Source organism: Trachemys scripta, chromosome 10 (genome assembly GCF_013100865.1).
Source record: "Trachemys scripta elegans isolate TJP31775 chromosome 10, CAS_Tse_1.0, whole genome shotgun sequence".
In the NCBI taxonomy this organism is placed as follows: Eukaryota; Metazoa; Chordata; order Testudines; family Emydidae; genus Trachemys; species Trachemys scripta.
In genome coordinates this window covers 13,074,308-13,102,099 of record NC_048307.1, presented here as the reverse complement: position 1 = coordinate 13,102,099, position 27,792 = coordinate 13,074,308, and the positions used below count along the sequence as shown (strand labels likewise).

The following is a 27,792-nucleotide window of genomic DNA, read 5'->3' as shown; positions in this document are numbered from 1 at the left end:
TCCCCTGACTCTTCGGCTCTGTTTAAGAGCCGGGCTGCCTGAGCGCTACCGGCTTTGGGCAGCCCCCATGCCTCCGGACCCTGCGCTGCCGGAGCCCGGGAGGGGAAGTGCCCGGCCGGGGGCGCAGGGTCCAGAGGCCTAGGGGCTGCGCGAAGCCCAAGTGCTACCGGCTTCACGGTTTGCCAGGAAGCCTCCAGACCCTGCGCCCCCGGCTGGGCGCTTCCCCTCCCGGGCTCCAACTGCACTGGGGAAGCCCCGGCCGGGGGCGCAGGATCTGGGGGCTGCCCAGCAAACCGTGAAGCCGGTAGCGCTCGGGCAGCCCTTTCCGCGTGGCTGGGAGTGGGAGGGAGGAGGGGGCGGAGTTAGAGCGGGGTTGGGGCGGGGAAGGGGCGGAGTTGGGGCAGGGCTCGGGTGGGAAATGGGCGGGGCCAGGACCCCATGGAGGGTCCTCTTTTTTTATTTGTTAAGTATCGTAACCCTAGTTCTTCATTAATATCCTTTTATCACTAATATTTACCCAGAAAGGTTGCAAACTATTAAAAAGAAGAACAGGAGTACTTGTGGCACCTTAGAGACTAACAAATTTAAATTTAAATTTGCTAGTCTCTAAGGTGCCACAAGTACTCCTGTTCTTCTTTTTGCGGATACAGACTAACACGGCTGCTACTCTGAAACCTGCAAACTATTAAGCTCACAAGGTTTTGCAACAGACCTTTCTTTTAAAATGTCACTGATCAAAACAGACATAATTTGGTGCTATGTGTCTTTAAGATTTTTCCTTTGAAAAATCCAGATTTACTTAATTTTTTTTTTTTTAAAGCACAACTGTCATAAGCTTCTGGTGCTTCTCTAAATGCTATTCTTATAGCTAAACAATATTCCTCCAGAGTAGATTTGATGTTGGTGAACCAGAAAAAAAGTTTTCTTTTTTGTTCTTACACAGACTCAGTGCTTGAAAGTGAGCAAGTACGGCCTATTAGAGGCACCGAGTGGAGGCAGTTAGTTAGATTTCTGGGTGGGAACTCAAGAGAGGGGTAGATTTTGTAATTTTAAGAGGAACCCCTACATATTAAACCTGTCTCTTGTTGCTGCTGACACCACCTGGCACAATGGTTAGAGAAATATTGTTTAAAAGCACTTGATAGTGTCTGTTTACTTTAAAACCAAACTCTCTCAGTCTTGCCCAGTTTCTTAAACATGTTTCAAGGTAGATCCAATTTATACCAATTTTACATTTCCATTGTATTTGTTATTATTTCTATCTCCCATGCACTTTATTTAGAGTGGTTAATATGGGCAAAGCTGTTTGACACCGCTTTAATAGCCTGATCCAGACTTTTCCCAAAGCATCTTCTACAACCAGAAGAAAATGAAATAAAGTAATTTAGAAATTAGGTTAGTGTCCTTGATTAAAGACAATGATCTTTTGGCCATGACTAAACTAGCTGCAGCCTTACTTAAAAGGCTCTTGGGAAGCCTTGCCCAACACACTGACAGAAAGGATATGGGGAAAGACAATTTAACATGCATCACAGGAGAAAGGAATGAAATCTTTCATCTGTCTGCATCCTAAACTTTGACCTTACATGAAGAGTCGGTATTATATAGTCACAGGCATTTCACATGCAACAGCAAACCAAATTAGTGAAAGAACAGCTAAGCCATGTAAAGTAACAGAACCAAATCCTTGACGAGAAAAATCAGCGTAGTTCTAGCACCAGTGACATCAATAAGAGGAGTGTTCGACCAATGCTGAACTCTTTTGAAATTAATTATCGCAAGCAGTACCTGTGCTGGTATTCACAGCAGGCAGACCAGGCACTGAATTAGAATAAAGACTGAATTGCCCTTGTACCAAGATAAATCTACACTAGGAATCCTTGATCAGTTTTTAAGCACTCATGCAATGCTTTTACCAGTGGTATAAATTCTAGCATAAACCTAGCATAGGGATTTTTGCCACTGTAACATCTAACCATGGCTGTAAAAATACCTTTGCCCAGTCTATGCAAGAGCTTATACTGGAGCTAAAAAATGGGTGTGAGGTTCCCTAATGTAGACAAGACCTTAGAAGTGGTCTCTCTAAAACAATGGGGGGGGGCATTCTGAGTGCTTGCACCACTTCTGCCTTTGCTATAGATAAATAAAAGACATCAGTCTCCAAGACTGTCAATTATAAACATTAAAAATCTCATCCACTACTTAGGGCAAACTAGGCCTGCATTGAATCTGCATGCTTATGCAATTCCCAGATATTTTGCTGTATGCTCTTCAATTTCAGCTTTCTTTTTTAAAAAATGAAGCTTTTAGCTGTTCTGAATGCAAAAATAGCTGTCGCAATGTAAATCAAACTACTGCCATTTTACTGAGACTGCAACAAGACGGAATGAAGGAATAGCACCAAGAGAGGTGTGAACTTGCCCTATAAATTTTAACAATGGTACGTTTGCATTTAAACAGTTTCAAGCAGACTATGAGCTGCGACCAGCTGACTTCCCTCTGAAGCACCCAGCACTGGCCAGTGTCAGAAGACAGGATTCTGGGATAGATGGACTTTTGGTCTGACCCAGGTTGGCCGTTCTTATGTTCTTATTACTTTAATTTGAGTATGAATGACTCTTGTCAGATCCGTGGATATTTCTGAACTGATGCTTGTGCCCTTAAAATGCTTATTTTGAGGCACTTTAGTTTAGGTAGAATTTTGTATACTCAAGAAATGAGTCAATAGCTGCTTATCTTTTGTTTGAAGAATTAACAAAAAATATTGCCGTAGCTTTTCTCCAGATATAAATTACCCCAAACAACAGTGATGTTACTCTTATCAAGCTAGCCAACCCCCAATCCAGTTTTCCACTAGAAATTAAATCATTTTCTAATCCGTGCTATGGTGGCACTGCTAAGGCCATTGAATAGGGAAGATGTTGAAAATACCATTGTGCTGATGCCGAAAAAACAATTAAAACCCCAAAATGAAATCACTACACTTGAAGAGAGCTTGGTCACATGAGGTTGTAAACCCCTTTCAAAATAGCAGAGGCCACTGAGGGAATCAGGAGCTGGCAAGATATTTAAACAAGTCTTAAAATTCTATCACAAACTGATGAAATTCTGCCACTGGACAATGACAGATCCAGCATTTCTTTTGGACTTTATTACCTTAATTCAGCAAGGTACTTCACTCATGTGCTTCAAGTTACTTATATGCTTGTCTCATTGAAGTCAATGTTTTTTGAAAGTCAATGGGACTACTCATGCTTAAAGATAGGCATGTGCTTAAGCACCGTTCTGTATTAGGGCTTTAAAACACTTGATAATCAGAAACTAAAAGCAAAGGATACATCTCTAAGTAAGGGCAGATAATGAGCAACTTTCCCTCAGAGTTTGCCAATGAATTCCGGTCTAGCAATTCCCCACTTAGAGAATTGGGAAGGTATTGTCACAAGGACAAATGTAAACTAAGACAGGGAGTTAAGTGATGCTCTAATTTATTTCTGACACATGGTTCTTAAGAGCACAATTTCAGAGATTCAGGTTTCCCTAACAAGTAAAATAAGTTACTACAACTAATATGTATTGCTTTACTTAACAGAGACCTCCTCTCTCCTTGTGTGATATTGCCACAGCAGCAATCAGTTAACATGCTCAAACTTGAGCCCCCTCAATTTCAAAGAGAGTGTGTTGTGCAGTGACTATCCATATTCTAAATTATCCAAGGTAACAAAAGTGCAACTCAGCCAGCTATATAAAATTGTTTATGAAAGCAAGAAAAAGTTAGAGACAAATATTGGTACAAACGGGATTCACCTAAATCCTAATCATATCTAAAAAGTAAGCCCCAAAGTTCCTACAGCTGCCCCCTTCTAAATGTGTCATTTTTCTCCCCACCTTGTTTCTCCTCTTTTTTTCCCCTTCTGATTAACAAAAGCCTTGCTTAGCCAGACAAGACAACTCCATCCTTTGCAACATTGCTGTAAGTCTGACCAGAAAGGCAAGCTAAAAGCAATGCCTTTAAACAGCCTGTGTTAGCTGACTTGGGCGATGGATCTGTAAAACTGCAGTGCAGATGTTTGGGCTCAGACTGCAGCCCAAGCTCTGGGACCCCTCAGGGCCGCCCAGAGGATTCAGGGGGCCTGGGGTCTTCGGCGGCAGGGGCACTTCGGCGGCAGGTCCTGGGGCGGAAGGACCCTCCACTGCGGGTCTTTGGGGCACTTCGGTGGCGGGTCCCAGAGCGGAAGGACCCCCCACCGCCGAATTGCTGCCGAAGACCTGGAGCAGAAGCTCCGGGTGCCCGGGCCCCACTAGACTTTTCCGGGGCCCCCGGAGCGAGTGAAGGACCCTGCTCCAGGGGCCCTTAAAAACTCTCGTGGGGGCCCCTGCAGGGCCCGGGGCAAATTGCATCACTTGCCCCGCCCCCGCCTCTGGGCGGCCCTGGGACCCCTCAAAGTGGGGAGGGTCCAAGAGCCCAGGCTCCAGCCCGAGCATCTACGGAGCAATTTTACAGCCCCGCAGCCCAAGCCCTGCAAGCCCAAATCAGCTGACATAGGCCAGCCTCTGGTGTTTAATTGCAGTGTGTAGACATACCCAGAGTGGCTGATAAGATAGTATGCTCTGCCTGCCATTTCCAGCAGCTAGGATGCAAGCAAGAATGAACATTAGAGACAGAAACTAGGTTCGCTCTTTTGCTATCCTTTCTTTCTTCCTTGGTGTGTGTGTTTGCTTGGTTTTGTCCTAAAGGAAACCAGACAAGTTATTTCTCTTTTCCGCAAAAAGGACAGTTAATACCATCTAAAAAGTCCATCAAGCAGAGGTATCCCCCTGTAAAAGATTCTATATAGCTAAAGAGAATGGGAATAAGGGAAATTGTTCAAATTAAAACCTTAATTAATTCTTTAAGTTCCAAATGCTTTAACTGTTTTCTGTCCTTGCTTGTGTGTTTAACAAAAGGTTAAAGATTTTTAATGGCCGTTGTTACAATGTGAATAAGTCAGCAAGATCTTTCCATGGAACCCCAGACCACACTTAACGGTTTAATACTATAACAGTAAACAAGGGTTTTATTAACATTTTATCCTTTGTTGGGCAAGAGATATTCCCTTAGCAACACTATAGGTGTGTTCTCTGTGACTAATGTTTGGCTTAGAGAACTACACCTTTGATCCAACAGACCCAGGATTTGTTTACATTCCAGGAATGCTGCAAAGTCCACTTTTTCTTCCCTTGGGCATTTGGGGAGGAGGTGGCTTGGAAGAAACGGACTGTTTGGAGCTGTACTCGTTATTGGTTAGGCTATTTTATTCTAGTTTGTATTAAAAACAGGATAGAAGCTTTTTGAAATAATTCTCTTGACTTTTGTTTACGAATTATAAATCGAGCCATCACAAGCCATCAAAGTGCAGGATTCACCAGTTTTGCACTCTTGGGTCCTGATTCTGCATGTGATGCCCAGAGCCCATATGGAACCTCACTACTTTAATGAGGTTCCATATGGGGACAGGGATTCTATGACGAGATAACTGGCTCTGTGGATGAGGGGAAAGCAGTGGACGTATTATTTCTTGACTTTAGCAAAGCTTTTGTTACGGTCTCCCACAGTATTCTTGCTGGCAAGTTAAAGAAGTATGGGCTGGATGAATGGACTAAAAGGTAGATAGAAAGCTGGCTAGATCGTCTGGCTCAATGGGTAGTGATCAATGGCTCCATGTCTGGTTGGCAGCCGGTATCAAGCGGAGTGCCCCAAGGGTTGGTCCTGGGGCCGGTTTTGTTCAATATCTTCATTAATGATCTAGAGGATGGTGTGGACTGCACCCTCAGCAAGTTTGCAGATGACACTAAACTGGGAGGAGTGGTAGATACGCTGGAGGGTAGGAATAGGATACAGAGGGACCTAGACAAATTAGAGGATTGGGCCAAAAGAAACCTGATGTGGTTCAACAAGGACAAGTGCAGAGTCCTGCACTTAGGACGGAAGAATCCCATGCACTGCTACAGACTAGGGACCGAATGGCTGGGCAGCAGTTCTGCAGAAAAGGACCTAGCGGTTACAAAGGATGAGAAGCTGGATATGAGTCAACAGTGTGCCCTTGTTGTCAAGAAGGCTAACGGCATTTTGGGCTGTATAAGTAGGGGCATTGCCGGCAGATCGAGGGACGTGATCATTCCCCTCTATTCGACATTGGTGAGGCCTCATCTGGAGTACTGTGTCCAGTTTTGGGCCCCACACTACAAGAAGGATGTGGAAAAATTGGAAAGAGTCGAGTGGAGGGCAACGAAAATTATTTGGGGGCTGGAGCACATGACTTATGAAGAGAGGCTGAGGGAACTGGGATTGTTTAGTCTGCAGAAGAGAAGAATGAGGGGGGATTTGATAGCTGCTTTCAACTACCTGAAAGGGGGTTGCAAAGAGGATGGATCTAGACTGTTCTCAGAACAAGGAGTAATGGTCTCAAGTTGCAGTGGGGGAGGTTTAGGTTGGATATTAGGAAAAACTTTTTCACTAGGAGGGTGGTGAAGCACTGGAATGGGTTACCTAGGGAGGTGGTGGAATCTCCTTCCTTAGAGGTTTTTAAGGTCAGGCTTGACAAAGCCCAGGCTGGGATGATTTAGTTGGGGATTGGTCCTGCTTTGAGCAGGGGGTTGGACTAGATGACTTCCTGAGGTCCCTTCCACCCCTGATATTCTATGATTCTATGCACTTGTGCACATTGCAGGGCTGAGGATCTTATGTTGCTAATAACATATTGGACCTGATCACCCTAAATGCTTCTAATCACTGAGGGACCAAACAGCTCAGTTGGATCTAGGATGATTGCACATTTAAAGATCCAGGGCCCCATGCTCCCTTCTGCATCTATGATTGGAGGGAATCCTGTCTCCACAGAGGAGAAAGTTCTTTGCCACATGCTTCCACTCTTCCTTCTCATGCCAAGATAGCTTTTGGCAAGCTCTGTTGCATTCCAGCTGAGGATGTGTTTATCAGTGCTGCTTTTCCACATAAAGGGCAACTGCCCTTTATGGGAATTTAGGACCAAGTCTGCCTGTGACCACCTTATGAAAGCCTTATCAGGGGGTAACTGTCTACCCCAGGTGGCTGATTATTAGGTCCAGGTGCTCATTTACTAAAGATTATCCAAGCTTAGTTAGAGGAAAACTCTAAAAGGAGACAGGAAGCTCTAGTAGGGAGGAGCTCCCTGGAGAAGGCTGAGCAGGGAGCCTAGAGGGTGAGCTGTCTGTGGAACCCACCAGAATGGGGAACCTGTAAGAGGTGCTCTTAGAGAGGGGAGCCTTGTAGGAAGAGGGATGCAGTCAGCAGGTATCCTAGAGGGCCTGGTCTCAGCCAGGGTCTACTAGACAGTGGTCAGAGACTTCGCCTGGCAGGGATCACCTGCTGTCCCTGGGGAAGAGTCACAGTGGACTAACCTCCCCTCACTTCAGAGAAGGCTTTTACTCTGGTAGGGGCAAGAGTCCTAACTCCAGAGGCAAAGACTGGAACTGAGAGAACCCTTGAAGAATCTGGGTAAAGGTGAGCACTAGAATCAGGTGAGAGACAGATTGACTAAGAATGACCCAGTCATGCAGCTGAGATGTTGGGGTGAAAGTTTTGTTTATGCTCTGTACTGGCTTTTCTGTTAATAAATGAGACCCTCCACAAGGAGGTGCTTCTTAGCATCCAACAGTTTGTTTGGACTTCTTGATTCCCACGCGCGTGGGAAAAATCAAGTAAGGGTTCATCTGTGAGGGGGCACACCAGATCAGCCTAGCAGGATGACATGCCTCTACACTGTGCAACGTGCCTTTTCAGAGCAGTCAAAGTATAGACAGTCCCTATAAGCACCACTCCTGCGGGACTTGTGCTCTCCAGTATGGACACGAGTCAGTGTGGTCAAGTAGCAGATTGGCCCCTGCACATTTCCCAAGATCTACCCAGAACTTGGAGACTCCATGATGGGGGTAAGGGCAAACTACACCTCCTGACATTGGAATGAATAGGAAGAATCCACACGTTGCTCTGCTATGCAGGTCCTTCTGATAGAAGGGGAGAAAAGGGCCCTGTATGTTATAATGCTATAAATTTTTATAAATCTCTGGATCAATTTTACCAGTCAGCGCAATTGTCCTTGCAATCTGCTGAGAAATTATAACCCTTATCCCACAAAAAGAAGTTGTGCCTGATATCAGATACTGCACTGGACGTATGCAAACAAAAGTTTGTTTCTTAAGAGCTTTTTTTAAAGGATAATTACTAAAGCAGAATGCTAAGAAAAAATGTACCCAAATATACAAAACTTTAAGAACATTCAGACACTTGGAAACTGAAAATAGAAGCCACATGAAAGTCACTGACCTTTTCTAATTTTTCAAAATGTTCTCTAAGGAACTTCATTGGCCGGTCTGGTTTTGCGATGCAAAGGTTTACAATGCACTCTTTCAAAATCTGTTGGATGTTATGCTTCTGAACATAGAGTTCACATCCCTTCAGACTCTCATCTTCTTCCACATTGCAGGAGGAAGAAGCAGCCATCTTCAGGCTTGTAAACAGAAAACAAACGTAGGTAAGAAAATGGTGCAATTAAGATATCAAAGAGAATTCCTGAAGTCTTTTGTCAAAGCAATTTGAGAGAACTAAAGTATTTTAATATTGTACATCTTCTCTTCACAAGCTAACGATTCAGCACATTTCAATGTTGTGGCACTTCACATGCAAATACTGAATCATGTCATCTCTACAAAATCAACATACCAAGAATTATAAAGAGAGATTTCAAATTATTAGACATTCTTTAACATTTGAAAACAATGGTGCAATAAATCATGTACAATATGAGTTTTAAAGATATCTGCCAGATGACAATTTAGAGTACTGTCCCCGTCGGTATACAAATGGAGTCTAGGTCCCTCTCTTCAGGGTCCTAGATTTCTGTAGAAGATGGAGGGGCATCCGTCTCTAGTAAAATACTTTAACACTCTTTTTAAAAAATATATATGGGGCAGCTCTCTTGCACGAAAGAGGAGTTTGGTGACGAAGGAAAAACATGTTTGATTCCTCCAATTAATGTGTGTTCACCCACTACAAAAGAAAAGGACATATGTTTGTGGTCTATTAGATTTATATTAACTTATATCACAAGATAATTTAAGTTTCATCACCTCTTCTCAATTCCCAGCATCAGAGCATCTTTTGAGGTTTACTTTCAACCCGCAGGAATGTTTCATGAGGGGACAATTTCAAACAAGAGGGATTTTTTTTAAAAAAAGAAAAACAATAGATGAGATGCTTAAATGCTCCCTTGGAACAAAAACGACACAGCAAAATCCTTCATCACAAGAGCCAGATGCTCTTATAAACCTGGCTCAAAATCAATCTGAAACGAGACAATTCTCCCTCTAACTAACTGAAATTTGGGCTAAGGTTGGGGATTATGTCTTAAAGCTGATTTGGAGGGAAACCCCTTCCTCCCAAGAATTCATTTTAAAGCATCTTCCTCCAATGGGAGAGAATGTAGCTGTGCGTTTTACAATGAAGTGGGAGAATCTCATGCTGGAGTGGGATTTGTTTTCGGATGGGGGTGGGGATAGGAAAGGGGGCATCTCCTCTCCTTTCAATTGTCCCAGTTCCAGAGACGACATCCCCTCCCTCAGAGCATCTCCCAGCCTTTGTGAATGGCACCATGGGGGGGAGGGAGAATAAGCAGCCCCCTCCCCTGCCTCCACCACTAGCACCAGGCTTTGTGCTGCAATAAACCCATTGTTGCTGGGGAGCAGCTCCATAGCCGGGGAGAACTGGGGGGATGGAGAGGGAAAGGGGCTGTCAAAACCACAGAGGAAGGAGGACGAGGAACGGTGCCAAACCAGGCTAGGGGACCAGAGGAGCCGTGGGGGAAGGATGTGGAGTCAGAGGGCCCTATATAAATACCTGAGTGGCTGGAGCAGTGACAGCAGCGGCTCTTCTCTCTCTTCCCTTACGCAGGGGGGTGGGGGCTCCTGTTATTCTGCGGTGCAGCCGCCTCCTCCTTCCCTGGCGGCTGCTGCTACCCTTCCTCTTCCTTGACAGCACTGGAAGGTCTCCAGCTGAGGGTTCCCCTTCACCGCCCTGCCCCCCAACCCCAGAGAGCTCGCCTACAAAGCGTTAGGGCGCTGCAGCAGCTCCCCTGCAGGAAGTCCCGTCTGCTGTCAGTCACGCCTAAGCACAGCCTCCCTCCCCACCTCCTGCAGGCAAAGCAGGCTCTGATTCTGGGGGGCTCGGGGGCAGGCGAGGGGGGCGAGGCACCAAAGGAGGGGCACGCAGCCTGCCCCAGGGGCCGCAGCGTGTGTGGGAGAGGCAGACAGATACGCCCGGGGAGGGGCGCCCCCTCCCCCCAGCCTGCGGTCCCTAATTGTCAAAGTGCCCTGGACATCTGGATCTTGGTTTTTGGGGTGGTGCTTAGGAGATGGAGAAAAGGGCCAGAGGAAATGGCCTCTCTGTGACAGGTATACCCATCCTCTGTTTCTACGGCTCATAACCTGGGAGTCTTGCTGCATCCCCAGCTGCCCCAATAGCAGCAGTTGCCAGGGGTGCTTATGAGCTGCTCTTGGCACCGGGGCTGCATCCTTTTGGTTGCCTGTGCCTTTGTCACCCCGGATTAGATTACAGTAGTGCCCTTGACTTGGAGTTACGCCTTGAAACTTCTCGTGTAGAAAGCGGTGGCTTATCAGCAACGTCACCCTCGATGTGCACATGACACCTGTGCTCCACAATCACCAGCTAATGTCCGGATCAAGCTGAAGGGGCTGAGTTTGACCTATAAAGCTCTACCTGGTTTGGGGCTTGTCACTTTCAGAAACTGCCTCTCTACCCTGTGATGTTGCAGCAGTTGTCATCCTGTGAGGTGCTCTGGCTCAGAATTCCAATGTGCTACCATTCTGCTCTACATAACTTCTTATACAACCCTCATCAGCATAGTACCTGAGTCCCTTCTAGTAGTTCCATAAGGAACGTGACTAATCTGTGTCATGAGATACATTTTCTTTCCAGGAGTGGAACCGTGTGCACAGTATAGGTTCTTGGGGTACCCAGGCCTGGGCATCACCTTGTTTCCCCCTGCCCCAAGCATGAGAGAGACTTGCTTGAGCTTAACTGGGTGTCAGCTCCCTGATGCTACCAGCCTGTGAGCCACCCAAGCACTCTCCTCTGGGCTATGCCAGCCCTTACTTTGCCTTGCAGGTTAACAATAGGTGCATCCCATCCCAGAGCCCCTTTGAAGCATTTCCCTATAGCGTCCAGCTCCTTATCCACCAAACACTCCCAGAAACAGCAGGTCTGCTGTCCCCAAGAGGAAAGTGTACACACCAGCTTGTATGATTCAACTCGGGATCAGCCCCTGCTTAATATCCCAACACTTGGATATATTTATAGTGAAAACAACAATATGTTTATTATCAGAGTTAAGAAATAGTAAGAATAATGAAAACCAAAGGTTACATATAGAACAAAATCATAACATGATTTCTAGAGACTAAACTTAACAAGCTAACCTTCTGTCTAAAGGAATTTATCTCACCGCAAATGTCCTTTGCAGCATTTTAACCAAGGCCCTTTGTGATCCCGTTTTCATGAACGTAATCACACAGCCTGATTGCTTCCTAGGAGGAGAATGATCTGGAGTTTTACTTGCCTTCTCCTTATATCCCCAAAAGTTCACTGTCTGTACCAGAATCAAGATAACCTCTGTGGCTTAGTTTCCATTGTGCTGCCTCTCAGTTGATTTCACATCCTCCCATTGACTTTATATGTAAATGACCAGAGGTGAAAGAAGTCGGTATTGTCCAGTACGGCGTACCAGCAAGAGCCAGTACGCCGTACCGGACAGGATTGGCTTCCATGGCAGTGATTTAAAGGGCCCAGGGCTCCAGCTGCTGCGGGGAGCCCCGGGCCCTTTAAAGCGCCACCGCTGTGGGGAGCCCTGGGCCCTTTAAAGCGCCGCCAGAGCTCCCGGGCTCCCAGCCGCCTCTGCAGCTGGGAGCTCTGGTGTAATTTAAAGGCCCTGGGGCTCACAGCCACAGCCGGAGCCCCAGGGCCTTTAAATCTTGAAAGGCCCTGCTTCTTCTGGTTGAGGCCCCACCTCTTCCAGCTGAGGCCACACCCCTGCTCAGGACTCTGGCGTACTGGTAAGTCCTTTAAGTTACTTTCACCCCTGTAAATGACTCTCTATGCTATTAACTTACAATGTTTAATTTACATACCAACAGACAGGTGAATAAACCTCTTTTGCATGACAGAAAGCCAGTTTGTCAACTCTGCCTTGATACACACTTTAAAGCAAATTTTCAGTAGACCTACATAACTCCTTGTATAGTATCAATACATACATTTCACAATGATATTAATGATCATGGTGATTCTGGCTTTTCTTTAAGACCTCACATGCCATATTTTGTTGAACCAGAATGTACATACCAGAAATCTTGCCAGCTGACAGTGAAGGGTTCATCGGTCACAATAGGATTTTGTTTTGGTAGGGCTTTGTTTTGGTCTTTTAAATATATGTGCTGCTATGTAGTTGCAGTGTCAGAAAAGTGTGTCTTGCACTTGGAACAGAAGGTGGGAATGTTTGTGATGGTCCTCAATTCCCCGGGGGAGTTAATTCCAGTCTCTCAAACCAGACCCTGAGAAAGCTCTGTCTCCAAAGACCAGATTTGGTAACCTTCAGGACATGCAGCCTATTCTCCCAGGCTTTTTGGGGGGTGTGGGGAAGGGCAATTAATTGGGGGTGAAAGGAAGCTGTGATGGAGGCTTAGCCACAGTCAGCTAATGTGTTTTGTCCACAATGGATGGCAGTAAGTGGTGTTAACAACATGCTAATTAAAACATGTGAGATAACACTTTTTCTAACACACCTCCATTTTCCCAGTATAGACATACCCTCAATAATCACAGGGTAAAAGGTTAATAAGAGGATATCTCAAGGATATAAACTAGGACAGCTGGTGTTTAATAAACCCATTAATGGTTTAGAAAAAGGCAACAACAATTAAGTGGCAAAACTGGCAGATAACACAACATTATTTAGGCTAGTCAATAGTAGGCAAAACTCTAAAAAAACTCCAGAGAGTCCTAAGCAAGCTAGGCAAATGAGCAGCATAATGGCAGATGAAATTCAGTATCAGTAAATGCAAGGTAATTTGAAAAGAGTAATTTGAATTACTCATAAAAATTGCTAGATTCTAAATTAACTGCAACCACTCAGATACTTTGGTATCTGGTTCATACCAGTCACACATCTTCCCAGTGCACAGAAGTGGTCAGACAAGCACTATGTTGCATAAAGAATGAAAGAGACCCTAATACAGGAGCAGGTATAAATACATGAAAAGATGTGAGTTGCCTTACCAAGTGTGAGGTCAGTCTAATGAGACAATTCAATTGACAGCAGGCTACCAAGGGAGGAAAAATAACTTTTGAAGTGGTAATGAGAGTGGCCCATTTCAGAGTTGACAAGAAGGTGTGAGTAACAGTAGGGGGAAATTAGTATTGTGGAAAATTAGGTTTAGGTTTTTGTAATGACCCAACCACTCCCAGTCTTTATTCAGGCCTAATCTGATGGTGTCTGCAGAACTGGAATTAATTTGCAAACTGGACTCACATCTTTTCATGTATTTATACCTGCTCCTGTATTTTCTACTCCATGCATCTGATGAAGTGTTTTCGTTGTTTTCCCTTATGGGCCAGTTATTCCATAACTGTTCACTATGGGATATCATGCAACTCTTTTAGAAGCATCTGGTAATGGCTACTGTTAGAAACAGATAATACACTAGATGGACAACTGTTCTTACCTAATAAGGCAGATCCTATGGTCTCTGATTCATTTGATTCATTTTGTAAATGTTTATTTTTTGAATGTGTGTAATGTGCCTAGAGTATGAGATAGACACAATTAAAAGACTAAAGGTAATATTTTCATAAGTATCTAAGGAGCCAAAGTCCCATTGAAAGTCACTAAGTGACTTGGGCACTTTTGAAAATTTTATCCTCTACACAGACAGGACTGTTCTGGCCTTTTCTCGGGATCAGGTTAGGCTGTATGTACTCTCCTTCTGTTGTTGATCACTACACTCTGCACAGCTCGCACTGTTCCATAGCCATTCATGCCTGGCCAGTAGATCCACTGCTGGGTTCATCTCAGGCATGCTTAATATCCAAGAGTGTATTATGTATCTGTCTCATGATGTTAGGTCTTAAATCTGCTGGGTTTACTGCTTTGTCCCCTTTAAGCAAAATCCCATCTTGCACACATACCTCATCCTTTCCCAGTGATAGAGGGTAACCTCCTGTGGCTCTTCCGCCTTGCAATCTGGCCACCCTTGAAGTATTGTTTTACTCCCGGTAGCATCCCATCCTGTTCAATGCTTTGGTGGTGGATTGCCTGGAGCCTCCCACCAGATATGCAAAAGTATTGTAGCATGATGATAGACTATCTCCTATTCCAGTCGTTCTCAACCAGGAATCCGGGGCCCCCTGGGGGAGGGCACAAGGAGGTTTCAGGGGGTCCATCAAGCATGGCTGGTGTGAGACTTGCTAAGGCCGAGGACAGAAAACCAAAGTCCTGCTGTGCAGGACTGCAGTCTGGAGTTCCAAGCCCCACCACCCGGGGCTAAAGCCAAAGCCTGAGCAACTTAGCTTCACGATGCCCCCTGTGGCATGGGGCCCTGGGCAACTGCCCTGTTTGCTACCCCCTAATGCTGGCCCTGGCTTTTATATGCAGAAAAACAGTTATTGTGGCACAGCGGGGCCATAGAGTTTCTATAGCATGTTGAGGGGGCCTCAGAAAGAAACTGTTCTATTCCCCAGAGCCATCTCTGTTGTGACTTTCCTGGGCAGTACCTTATACTCACCTCAAAGCATTGCAGTCCCAATAACATGTGCTGTAGTTGTGTCAATGCACTTTACAGTGGCTTTTTTGTGATGCTTTCTAATGGTTTGTGTAAGGCATTTTGTCTGGAAATTCAGCTTTCATGGGGGTCTGAATCCACTTCATGCTGCCTGTTTGCTGGATTTTCAAACTAAGCCAAATTGTCAGCATCCCAAGAATACGCAATGAAATAAGTCTTACTGTGCCAGCTGACTATACTAACTGCAGTTTGTGCTTCTTGTCTTTGTATACTGATGATTGCCTCAGTAAGCCACATCTTTGCCCTGGCTTTAAAATCAAGTCATACATTGAAACCATTATCCCTTTACATTACAGTCTTTGCTCCTGGCCCGCAAGCCATTGTGCATGGGTGGATCCCTACATCTGTGCAGAGTCCTGTGGTAGTGAATGGGGCTCAACACAGGTGCAGAGGTCTGCGGGTGAGCAACAAACTGCAGGACAGTGGCCCAATTGTAGTTTTACTGTAATGCCACCACAAAGTGGATATTAATTGGTCAAATGAGAGATATGCATAGGGACCACGGAGATTTGTTGGGAGTTTGCATGGAGGATGGGGCAATGTGAATATATCTCAATCTGTTTGATATCATACAAATGAGATGCCTCCCACTAATCCCAGCAAGTTGCCAATGCAGCCCCTTGACTGGGCAAAGTTTGGGCAGCCCCAGATTGAGCCAGTATAAACATTTCCCCAATGTTTCATGCTTCAGTAGTCAGAGCTGCCTAGCACCACTTGATCATTGGAGGAAGACAATATGATCACTATCATATTTTTTTAATTACATCACACTTAGGCCAAAATGCCCAAAGGTGGGTAACTCGGCATCTTTGATTATGTATATGCCCTAATTTTCAAATGTGCATAGTCTGAGGACCGATGCACCAGCCACAGTGACCAAGGTGATGACATTGTACCAGGCATCATAGAATGAAGTTCCCAGATCTAGCTCAATCCTGCAAATCCACAAATCTCTGGGACAGCCTCACGGGTGATGCCAGGTAGGGTCAAGGCATGCATCCCTTCGCACATCGATGTAGAGCAGGGGTCAGCAACGTTTGGCATGCGGCTCGCCAGAGTAAGTACCCTAGCGGGCCGGGCCAGTTTATTTACCTGCTGATGCGGCAGGTTCGGCTGATCGTGGCCCCCACTGGCCGCGGTTTGCCGTCCCTGGCCAATGGGGCGGCGGGAAGCCGCGGCCAGCACATCCCTTGGCCCGCGCCACTTCCCGCGGCCCCCATTGGCCCGGGACGGCAAACCGCGGCCAGTGGGGGCCGCGATTGGCCGAACCTGCCGCGTCAGCAGGTAAATAAACTGGCCCGGCCCGCTAGGGTGCTTACCCGCATGCCAAACGTTGCCGACCCCTGATGTAGAGTCTGAGAGCAGCGTGCTGGGGTATTTTTGTCCATCCTGGTGGCATGGCCAAAGAGCATGCAATGCTGCTTTTGAATGCAGCGAGTGATTGGAGGAAGGCCAGATCTCTGCGAGATTATGGGGATTTAGATACCTATTGTGACACACTCAATTTCTGAAGCATGTAGCCTTCACCTTTAATTAGCACTTTACATCTTCAAAGCACTGTGCAAGCATTGCTGTACAATGCTAGAAAAAAGGCCCTGAACCTGCACTTGACTCACCCCCCACGGGTCTAATCACAGTATTGGGGCCAACAATTAGTAAGCAATTTTAAAAGCTTTGACATTCGTCAACATCACCTTGCAAAGTTTCCCAAGTCTCCAAAAGTTCCTTTGGGGTCCTTTTTAACCTTTAAAGCAGCAATCCCCTTTCAGGATATGGGTGATGCAGTTATTTTGGGGATTAATATCAATACACTGGTGTAATGATACTCTGCACTTTGATAGTACCTTTCATCCAAAGATAGGGTAATTATATGAACAAGCAAAAGACAGAGCTTTGGCTTTTTTAATTCTCAGATGCTTACTTTTAAGGAACTGTACCCTACAACATTTACTTAAGCTATGCAATCAGTGTTTCACTCTGATTAGTGGTGTATGCTAACACAAAGCAAGCCCTTCACCCAGCTAAGGGTAGGGTTGCCAACTCTGACTGAAGCTATTCTGGGAGATTCCTCCCGTGACATAATATCATTTTTTTAAAATATCCTATTAAAATCTCCTGGATTGCTTTCAATAGTCACCGGGAGATCAATGCCGATTCCAAGAGTCTCCAGGCCAATCCCAGAGGGCTGGCAACCCTAGCTAAGGGGCAGCCTTTGTGCTGCACCGCATCAGGGGCATCAACTGCACTGCAAACACTGTTAGCGCCAGCTAACACATGGGGAAACTGAGGCAGGGAAGCTGTAGAATGACTTGCCCAAGGCCCCATGGGAATTAAACCCAGCAGTGCTGGCTCTCTGCTGTGCACTTTAACTACTGACCCATACTCCCTCTATAACCCCGTATCACCCCCTCAAACTGTCTCTGCGGCGCTGCAGCGCTTTGCTGGGTGAGACCCACGCCAGTGTCCGGCAGAGCCCCCTGCCAATAAAGTTTCTTGCATGTTGAAATTGCCGTAAAGCATTTGTTTACTGCCGTGAAAGCGGCCGCTAGACGAGCAGAGTCCTTAGTAACGGGCCGCAGCGAGCGGCCCGAGCCTCCCTAGCGACGATCCAGCATGGCTGAGGACGGGGCTCCGGGTGACCACCTCCGGGCCGCGGACCTGGTCAAGGCGCTGGGCCGGCACCTGCGCGGCCTGCAGGAGCCCGACCGGGGTGCGCGGCTGCGGGCTCTGCGCGCCATCCGGGCCGAGGTGCAGGAGCGGCCGCTCTCGGCCCTGCTGCTGCAGGAGGTCTTCGCCAAGCAGCTGCTGTGGCCGCTGGTGCGGTGCCTGGTGGGGGATCCGGCCGAGCGCTGCCGGGAGCTGGCCGTCCAGCTCACCTGCCACGGCCTGCGTCACGGCGCCCGGCCCGCTGAGGCCCTGCCCTGCTTGCTGCCGGCCCTGGCCCAGCGCCTCTGCTCGCCGCAGGGGCAATCGCAGGAGCCCTGCGAGGAGCTGCGCCTGGCCCTGATCCAGCTCCTGAGCCTCCTGCTGGAGCTCTGCGAGGCCGCCCTGGCCCCCTACCTGCCCGAGATCACCCGCATCCTGCAGGCCACCCTCCTCGACCCCTACCACGAGGTCAAGCGTGAAAGCTGCAGGTGTGCGGCCGCCAGCGCCAGGGCTATGCCAGGTGGGACCCGGGGAAGGGAGCCAGGGGGCCTGGAGTGGCCTGCGAGCTGCAGGTGCACAGGGTCCTGTGCTCCGGGTTAGTGCCTGGGGAGGAGAGAGATGGTGGAGGAAGCCAGGGAGGATGAGGGATCTGCAGGAGCGTTGTTAGTGGCCCTGAGGATGAAGAGGGTGAATTGGGGGTGGAACTCAGGGTGCCGGGCACCTGGCTGAAGGAGTTGCAGGTATGTGGACAGTGCTGCTCTGGCCATCCAAACTGGGGATGGGGGAGTATAGGGCAGGGTAGAAAGAATGGGATCAGAATTACAGGGAACAAGCTGCAGCAGGAGGAGGGTGCTGGGATGGTCATGGGACTGGGATGATAGTGGCAGAGATGTAAATGTGTTGTTATCCCAGTCTAACACACTGTGCCAAATGAGACCATATATATACATAAACATAGTGATATAAATCAGACCCATGTCCAGAAGGTGCTACATAAATGCATGTTTGCATAAGGTCTGCTGTATGCATACATATGAAGACAGAGCTGAGCTTTCTCTCTTTCTCCTCTAACAGAACACTTTCATATGCAGTCAGAATTTTTGATAAAACCCTTAATGCAAACAGTTTCACACCAGCACTTCCGAGTCCGTGTTGCTGTGATTCAGGCCACAGGAACGGTGATACAGTTTGGCAACGGAAGGTCTGTAGATGATGTTCTCTCTCATCTGGCCCAGCGACTTTTTGATGAGATTCCTCAGGTAACTCTACTTTCTTTTGTCTAGATTTTGCCCCTGCCTTCATTAACATATTTCTAGGGGTAAAAATAATGTAATAAAATATCTGTTCACTTCTTAAGACCAGCAAAATTGTGTTTCTAACTTCATTAAGATTTTCGGCTTCAGCTGAATATAAGTATTTGTACATTAATGTATAAAGTTGACCAAGTAAAAATTAGCCACCAAGGAGGGATCCTCAAAAACGAGGGAGGATGGCATGTTCTTGTGAATAAAACTGTAATACTCAACTTTTGGGGGAAGGATGTGCAGTCTAGTATCAGAAGTTCTGGATTGTGTTCCAGTCTGTGCTACTCCTAGCTACATAACTTTGAAGAAGTCACTTAGGACCAGATTTTTATGGGAGTTAGGTGCTTAAATATTTCTAAAAATCTAGTCCTTTAGCTCTTTTGTCCCTCAGTAATATGTGTATAATTGAAGAGAACTCTTTTTGTTTTGTTTTATGAAGGTCTTTCAGGGGGCGGACAGAAATCTTTGTAATATCAAAAGGATTTGCAATAATTCTTCAGCACAGTAGTATTTAGCAGATAGGATATTTGAAAACCATGTAAACCAGAAAATCTAAAGTGTTTGTTGACAGAGTTGAGTGATAGCATTTATGTTCTCCCTGCACTCTTAGGGCTTGATCCAGCAAGGGACTGAGCACTCCGGTCTGTTCCAGCAAAACACATATGTAAATGTTTAAGCATATGATTGGTTTCATTGACTTTTAGTGGGATTATTCATATACATAAAGTTAAGCACACCCTTAAGTACCGTATATACTTGTTCATTAGTCCATTCATTTATAAGCCGACCACCCAAAATGAATAGGTAAAAATAGCAAAAACTGTATGACCCTTTCATAAGCCGACCCTATATTTCAGGGATTGGAAAACTTTGGCTCCCAGCCTGTCAGGGTAAGCCGCTGGTGGGTCAGGACGTTTTGTTTACCTGGAGCGTCTGCAAGCATGGAGCCCCTCAGCTCCCTGTGGAATGGCGAACCGTGGACACAGGGAGCTGAGGGGCTCCATGCCTGCAAATGTTCCAAGTAAACAAAATGACAGTGTATTAGATATTCAATTCAATGATTCCATAGAGTTTAAAATCATCAAATTTTGGTGTAGACCCGTTTATAAGACGACCTCCACTCTTTGATGCGTCACTTTTTTACCAAAAATATTCGGCTTATAAATGAGTATATACGGTACTTGCTGGATTGGCCATCTAGCAGAACTGAGTGCCTGTGAAGAATGTTATCTCAGGATGGGGGAACACAAGCATTTTAGGTTAAATGGAGTTTCATAAAATCTAGATTTTACCATATCTACATCACATGTGTTAGGCTTTGAGAGCCTTGCTTAAAATGTGCTGTATAAATGAAGGATATTATTTTTTTATTAGTAGAGGGTGCCATGTTTTTACCTAATTTCATAATGTACTCCCTCTAAGTACTATTGTGATTTAGAATGAGTCGGACTTTATCTACCATTTAAATGGAAATACTCTATGGCCTAGTCTGCACTGCCACTTTACAGCGCTGCAACTTTCTCGCTCAGGGGGTGAAAAAACACACCCCTGAGTGCTGCAAGTTTCAGCCCTGTAAAGTGGCCACAGCAGCGCTTTAACATTGCTAGTGAAGATATATCCTATGTTGGGGCTGTACTTCAGGTAATGATGAGCTAAGATAATGATGATCAGGACATGTAGGCAGTCTGCTACCGCAGTTTGCCTGATTTTTTTTTTTTTTTTTTCCCGCAAAGCTTACTTGTCTTGTATGAAAGTTCATTATTTGTGTGTTTTATTGTTTTTGTAAATACATTTCATAAATGGCTCTTCTAGACACTTTGCTAAAGTTTACTCTAAGGTTTTTGTTTTCAGAGTTTTTCCCTTCAAGTTATGGGACTGTAGTAAAATTTGCAGTGTGTTGTTTCTTTCACCTTCCTAGGTTCGGCGAGCTGTTACCAGTGTTGTTGGAGAATGGCTATTGCACCTGCGGGATAGATATTCTTACTTTCACAAGTTGATTCCTTTATTACTCAGCAGCTTTACTGATGAAATGCCTGAGAACAAGTAAGCAGAACAAAGGATCCAGTTTTTATAGATAACTTGTATTAAAGTGCTTCTACGCTCAGGTCGGAGTTCTGGAAAATGTCCTGCTCTTCTATTTAGCTGATTTGCTTATTTCTATACACAACTCTTCAGTAATTATTTTTTTTTGTTGTTTTTTGTTTTTTGTTAGTGCTGCATTCAAATAAGTGTGATTATAAAAAGGGTAGAGGAGGTTGTATTCTTCTCAAAAGGGTTTTTTCCCCAGCTAGTTGAGATCCACATTGTTTATTTCTGTAGAACTTAAGCTTCATTTAAAAAAAAAAAAGCTTCTAGCCATTACAGTTGCATAAATGTATCTGAAGTTAGTGTTTATCCCAGTGTATTCAAAGAAGTCTTCCAGTTGAGTGTAGAGGGGCTTCTCGTTTTCCATCTGTCTCATTTAAAAATGCTTTTGTTATGTATGTATGTAAAGATGGTGGTTCAAACACTTTGGTTTTACACTTTAGGCAACTGGCTGTGAGCTATTGGGAGAGGATAGGCTTGCAGTGGGAAAAAGAGAATGAAGAAGACCTTAAGGATAAGCTTGACTTTTATTCAGCACCATCTCATTATCCTGAAGGAGGTGAGTATTGTAGAAAAGCATTCAGGATGCAAAATAACTGGCTCAAGAAGCTCCTCTTCAGTAGCTATGTTTGCATAAAATATATTAAGAAAAGGGAAGAAGAGGATGTGAAAAATAAGTACTTGAAGGCAGTTGAAGCAGTCATAGTTGTCTATTGGGCTGATCTTGTGAGGTGCTGAGTGCCCTCAGCTCCCACTAAGTTAAATGGGAGCTGAAGGCACTCAGAGTTAAGCTCTATGTATATATTTGCTTAAGGGTAGGATTTTCAGAAGCTGTTCAGCATTGGTTTCAATTAGAGCATTATTTCAGTGGTGAAACTCCCATTGACTTCAATGAAAGCAGAGTTAGGCCTACACTGAGTGCATTAGAAAATCCCATTTTAATGAACTTAACCACAAACTTTACATAAATCTTACTTGCAGCTATAAAGATTGTATAGAATTGGTGCAAGTGCACAGATAGGCTTCACAAGTTTTCTACAGAAGATATTTTTCCTTTTCCCCCAGTAAGAAACATGTTTCTCCATGAAAAAAATACCCTAGATATCAGCCTGAATTAAAAAATAAACAAAACAAAACCACATGACTTTGTATTTGGTTAGCATTCATAGGTTATGCAGACTTTAATAAAGAAACTTCAACAATTTCTTCTTTGTTCTGTATTGATACAGAACTCATTTTTGTCAGTCTGTCATGTTTTATTGTAGTGTATGTCTTTGCAACATTCTATTCATATCTCTTAACATTAAAATATCTTGGTCTACCAAGCTATCACATCTAATGAAAACTAAACCATTAAATTATAGGCTCAAGTACACATACTTGTGCTAGCTCTGTGAGAGTTAGCATGAACATAAATAGCAGTGTTGTGATAGCATAGGTAATGGCAGTGAAGGCATGGCTGGGCTGTGCCAAGTATGTACCCACTGGTTTCAGGTGGGATTATACTCAGTACATCTCAACCTTGACTCTACTGCTGCTGCTACCCATGTTACTGCAAATACACTGCTATTTATACTCATGCTAGCTCGCCTCAAACTAGTGCAAGTATGTATACATGAGCCGGGAGAATCACATCCCTAGCTCGTTGTGCGGACACAGCCATATAGCATCTATGAAAACAAAGACAGCTATGGGCTATTGTTCAATACTGTGGATGATTTGGAAAACTGAATACTTTTCTAGCATGGATGCAATCTTTCTACCACTGCCCTAGGCTGTGATACTAAAATGACTCCTGGATGCCAAGTCTGTGTGTAAAGTAGCTTAATCTGGTTTACTGAATATACTTTCTTGGTTTGAATTTTATGGTTTGAGCTAGATATGAGGTCAACATGAAGTAGTTTTCAGACTTGTCAGTCTGTATGACAAGTGCCTCAACCACTGCTGAACAGTAGCTTTCAGATATAATGGGGTTTGCCATTCATCACATAGCCAACTCCCCCAGGGTAACAACTAAAATTAGTACAAGAGGAGGAAAGAAAATGCAACAAAGACCAAGTCTGGTGTATTTGAGTGTTTCCGGTAATCTAATTCTTGCATGATCCTCCAAACAGGAGTGTCAATGATGACTAGTAACTAGATGTTATTTCAGTAAACATCTATGAAAATGTAAGTTGGATCTTATTCACTAAATAAAAGGTACTTCCCTCTCTCTGTAGAAGAGGGTTCAGAGAGGCACTTAATCCAGCCTTGGGAATTCCTGTTCGTCATCTGCATTTCTGTCTCCTGCTCTCTTACCTTTTCTACTGCTATTCATCTATTCAGACTTGCATCTCCGTTTTAATTAGTTACCATAATCACTGCCTTAATCAGCCGTAGGGATCTCTTTACCCTCTCCTCAGCCTCCAGAATTTTGGATCCCTCATCTTCCCTGAGCTGGAGGAAGAGGAATCTGTTAATAATTGAGACTATTTCAGAAGTATTATACATTGCTAGTACCTTTACTCTGACCGCTGCAGTCATTGGCAGAATATGCCCACACTCTCAAAAAGAAGAGGCAGTACCTGAAAATGAGAATATATAAGTAAACTGTACTGTTAACCTTAAAATAAACAAAACCCAGATTGTGTTTTCACTAGTAAGGAGACTTACATGCTTGCAAAATGTGGTTGGGGAATATCTACACTTCAGAAAAATTTAGGATTAAAGTCAGAAGATAAGGCCAAAATTATTCTTGGCACATCTAATGGTCAGAATGCACAACAGCTTGGGCTGATGGCTAGAATTAATTCATAAATATAGACATTTCCATCTTCTCCTAAAAGTGTTATCCTAGACCCAGTTTCAACATCTGTTAATATTTTCCTATAATATAGGAGCCATTTTCTTTTTTTTAAATTAAAAACAAAACCCATCCACTAGTTGCAGTTCAGTGAATTTAGAAGTAGTGCTGCTCTTTCTCAGTCCCAAGAGCCATATGGTTAGATGTACATCCACAGTATTGCAGCTCTCTTGCAAAATTCAGATTTATTGAATGGCATCATTTCAGGTTTTCCTGTAACCTCAGGAGTCATATTTTTCCACCTGAGTCAAAGCTGTTCTGTTATCACGAATAAAAGTAGATGATGAGGGACATAGCCATATAAGGCTAAATTGTGATACCTTTATTCACGTTTGGTAACACTTTACCCTGAAAATAGTCCCGTTGGCCTCAATGGGACGTCACATAAAATAGCCTCTCTCACACGGAGTATAAATTATCACAATCTGGCCCAAAATAATTGAAGAGAGTGAGGTAGGACTCATTACCATTTGCAATTACTGCACATTGAAAAAGGGATGAAACGATATTGCAGTCCCCTCCACTCAGCAATAAGATGGGACTGGATAGCATGGCATGGATCGCTTGGCAATTGTCCAGTTCATTTTCCCCTGAAGCATCTGGCATTGGCTTCTGTCGGAAGACAGGATACTGGGATAGATGGACAGACCCAATATGGCCATTCTTATATTTATGTTAAGCTGTTTTTAAGGCAGAAATCATGTGGGGAGAGGGAGAAGAGATGAAAAGGGCGGGTGGGGGAATGAGAGACCCTGAAACATTAAGTCCTTCCTAAACAGTGAGACTGAGACACAGCATTCATGGAATAGTATGAAGCACAAAAAGAAATTGAATGGAGGAAAAGCTGGCTTCAAAATTATATGAAACTTGTAAGCAAATGTAAAGTCGGCCAGCAGAAGGGGAGAAAATGGAAGCAGTTAAGGGAAACTACTGTACCTTCTCTATTTTCCAAGGAAAACTAGGTGTGCAACCTAGTTATTTATAGGTAGCTTTAACATTTCTGTTGTGGTATGAAGCTTGTTTCCTGTCTTAGGTTTGTAAAGTTAATGTTTAATACTATGCATATGGATGTTGGTGAGAGAGAGGGTTAAAGTGGGTAATTTATTGATTTGTACACTCAGATTTAACAGATCAAAACACTTTTATGGTGTGAAAGAACAAGATCATGCTTGACTTGTCCCTACCTGCCAATCACGTCACAGAATCCCCAGCAGCAAAATCCTTTCGATGACAGTGGGTTCCGGAGTTCTTTCTCTTTTGAAATTATATTTTTGTTCAAATTGTTTTGCTTGGTAATGCTTGAATGAAAGGGGAAACACTTCATAATGGTAACTGACTTGACAGATCTGCTTAGCCTTCAAGGCAGTCAAGTTGATCTGTTGTTCTTTTTATTTTTTCTTTCTGTGATGTAAGTGATATTAGCTTTGGGACATGTAAATGGTAAAGAATGCTTTTGCTTCCTCTAATATTTGTCGTGTCACAGGCTGTTCATATTAATAGATGGTCAACCTCATGAATTTTTATATAATTACCCATCACTCATATTTTTCCTTTGTAAAGATAATGATAGGTTTTTAAAAATATCTGCAATGAAGGTTGAGGGAAATTTTTGCCCTTTTCATGAATTGTGTGGTCGGTATTCTGAATGTAAAAGAGCACTCTAAAGCAATCTTAATAGTTGTGAAATAATGCTGCTGTTTGTTATCCATATTAAAATTAGGGTAGGACGGAGGAAGAAGAAAGTTTAGTAATAAAAAAAAGAATAACAGAAACTAGTATGACTTTTCTCCTAATTGATTCTAAAACATTTTAATTTACCTTTGGAAAGGATTGTCATGGAAAGGATATATTTTATCCTCATTGTTATAAGTAGTTATTTGTGGTATGGTATTGCCTGAGGCCACAGTTGAGACAAGAGCCCTATTGTGTTAGGATCTTTACAGACACATAGAAAGGTTACAATATAAATAGACAAGATATACAAAAGGTGGGTGAAAGGATGTATTATACCCTTTGACAAAGGGGGAACTGAGACACAGAAAGTAAGTGACCTGTCTCAAGTCACATAAGCAGTTTGCAACTTCCTCACAATTTTGAATGAAGGAGCTGCCACTAGCATGAAAGGTGATCATACCTCTGAAAGAGTACTTCCATTGGTAATAAAAGCAAATGCTTGCTCAATGAATTTTGTCCTTGAGTCTCCATGCAGAGGCCATTGCCTACTTTGCATTACAGCACATCATGCTTAGCACCCTATTGAATACCTGTGGGTACTTTATCATCCAATGGTTCGTGAATCAGAAAAGAAACTATAACCATGACAGCACATCCTGCCTATTATCGCTTGGTTTCCAAAAGCCTGATGAGTCTGAGGCCTTGGCTACACTCGGGAATTCACAGCGCTGTGAAGCGCAAGTGTAGTCGCGCCGCCAGCGCTGCGAGAGAGCTCTCACAGCGCTGTATGTACTCCACCTCTCTGAGGGGAGTAGCTTGCAGCGCTGTGAGCGAGCGTGCAGTGCTGCAGGCTCTGATTACACTGGCGCTTTACAGCGCTGCACTTCCGGGGGTGGGGGGGGCGTTTTCACACCCCTGAGCGCAGCAAGTTTCAGCGCTGTACAGCGCCAGTGTAGCCAAGGCCTGACTAATTCTCCTCTTGCTTGCTCTCTGATTAAAGGCCTTAGTTGAATTTTGTATGGGCCTTGAGTTTTGGAGTTATTACATGTTCTCTCAGAATATAGTCAAAAATATCCTCCAGAGCTAAAATGAATAGTATTCATCGGCTTCTGTTTTTATTTTTTTCTCCTCTGCCTTCTCTTTAGCACTGGCTTCCCAAATCTCTTTTCCTGAAAACTTAAATAAGTGAAAGTGAGGCTATTAAATTTTCCTTCAGAAGCATTCAAACATACTAAGGTTTCTTATCCTATAGTTAAGCTCAACAACTCTGGAATGGGTCCCTTTATACTACTCAGTCCCTCTGATAAGTTGATAGTTTTCACTTGAAGAATCTAGGAATTCCCTGAGAAAAAGAAATTGCTATTCTAGGAACTATTACAGCCACTGGAGACCTCACAGAATCTGCACCAAACTCTTGAACCAGATCAGACTTTGCTTCAAATGTTATCATCCCAGATTACTGTTTTTAGGAAATAACCTCCTCCTACACTACGTGCAACATCTTCACGAATGTTTTATATTCTAGAATGGGTGGCAACACATCTTTAAAATGCCAAGATCAGTGAAGATGCACCTTCAAAAATTGGTACTAAGAGCAGGTCACCATTCAATATTGGCACCATTTACATTACTGGTCCTGTTTCCAGGACCTTCTTTGGTGTCCTCTTCAGTGTTGTATTTACCTACACTATTTTCAGATAAGGGGCAAATTCAGGCATCTCCTATGAATTAATGCATATCATCAGGGATATGTGTTATAGTATAGGAGTACTTGTGGCACCTTAGAGACTAACAAATTTATTAGAGCATAAGCTTTCGTGGACTACAGCCCACTTCTTCGAATGCATCCTGTTCTTTTTGCGGATACAGACTAACACGGCTGCTACTCTGAAACGTGTTATAGTATAGCATCTCCTGAGTGAGATTGATGGGGGAACAGCAAAGCTGATCAGTTTTGGTGTTCCTACCATGAAAGATAAAACATACCACAAGAGGGAACCTTGGCACAACATATTAGTTAAAATAACATTTTTGTTAGTATTTAATTGCATCATTTTTTTAACTTGTTTCTAGTGGAATTATTTTAATGGAATTTACCACTGGTAGGAAAGTGAGCTACTTCATGAGCCAGTCTTTGCTACAGAGCTGTATGAGACAATGTTCTGATCACAACAAAAGTGTTTCGCAATGTTGGGCAAACCGCACCCCCCACCGCCCATGCTGACCAGTTGCATCAGTTTTTGTATTCATCTTGCTTGCTAAAGTTTTGCATTTAAGTCTTCAATGAAAAGATTAATAGATAATTGCAGAGCATTC

At 44.1% G+C, this 27,792-nt stretch overlaps 2 protein-coding genes across 2 annotated transcripts in view; one reads left to right on the top strand and one right to left on the bottom strand.

The window, feature by feature from the left end:
* PRKAR1B (protein kinase cAMP-dependent type I regulatory subunit beta) overlaps positions 1-10,166 on the bottom strand; it is a 125,473-nt gene extending 115,307 nt beyond the window's left edge. Inside the window, exons 1-2 of the mRNA XM_034783739.1 lie at positions 9,911-10,166; positions 8,342-8,525 (exon numbers count right to left, since the gene is read on the bottom strand). Coding sequence (XP_034639630.1) covers positions 8,342-8,518 — 177 coding nt within the window. The 5' untranslated portion in view covers positions 8,519-8,525; positions 9,911-10,166. The remainder of the gene's footprint in view (positions 1-8,341; positions 8,526-9,910) is intronic.
* Positions 10,167-17,451: 7,285 nt separating this feature from the next.
* DNAAF5 (dynein axonemal assembly factor 5) overlaps positions 17,452-27,792 on the top strand; it is a 43,124-nt gene continuing 32,783 nt past the window's right edge. The window contains exons 1-4 of the mRNA XM_034784276.1: positions 17,452-18,091; positions 18,646-18,830; positions 20,794-20,918; positions 21,404-21,519. Of these exons, the coding sequence (XP_034640167.1) occupies positions 17,539-18,091; positions 18,646-18,830; positions 20,794-20,918; positions 21,404-21,519 (979 nt within the window). The 5' untranslated portion in view covers positions 17,452-17,538. The remainder of the gene's footprint in view (positions 18,092-18,645; positions 18,831-20,793; positions 20,919-21,403; positions 21,520-27,792) is intronic.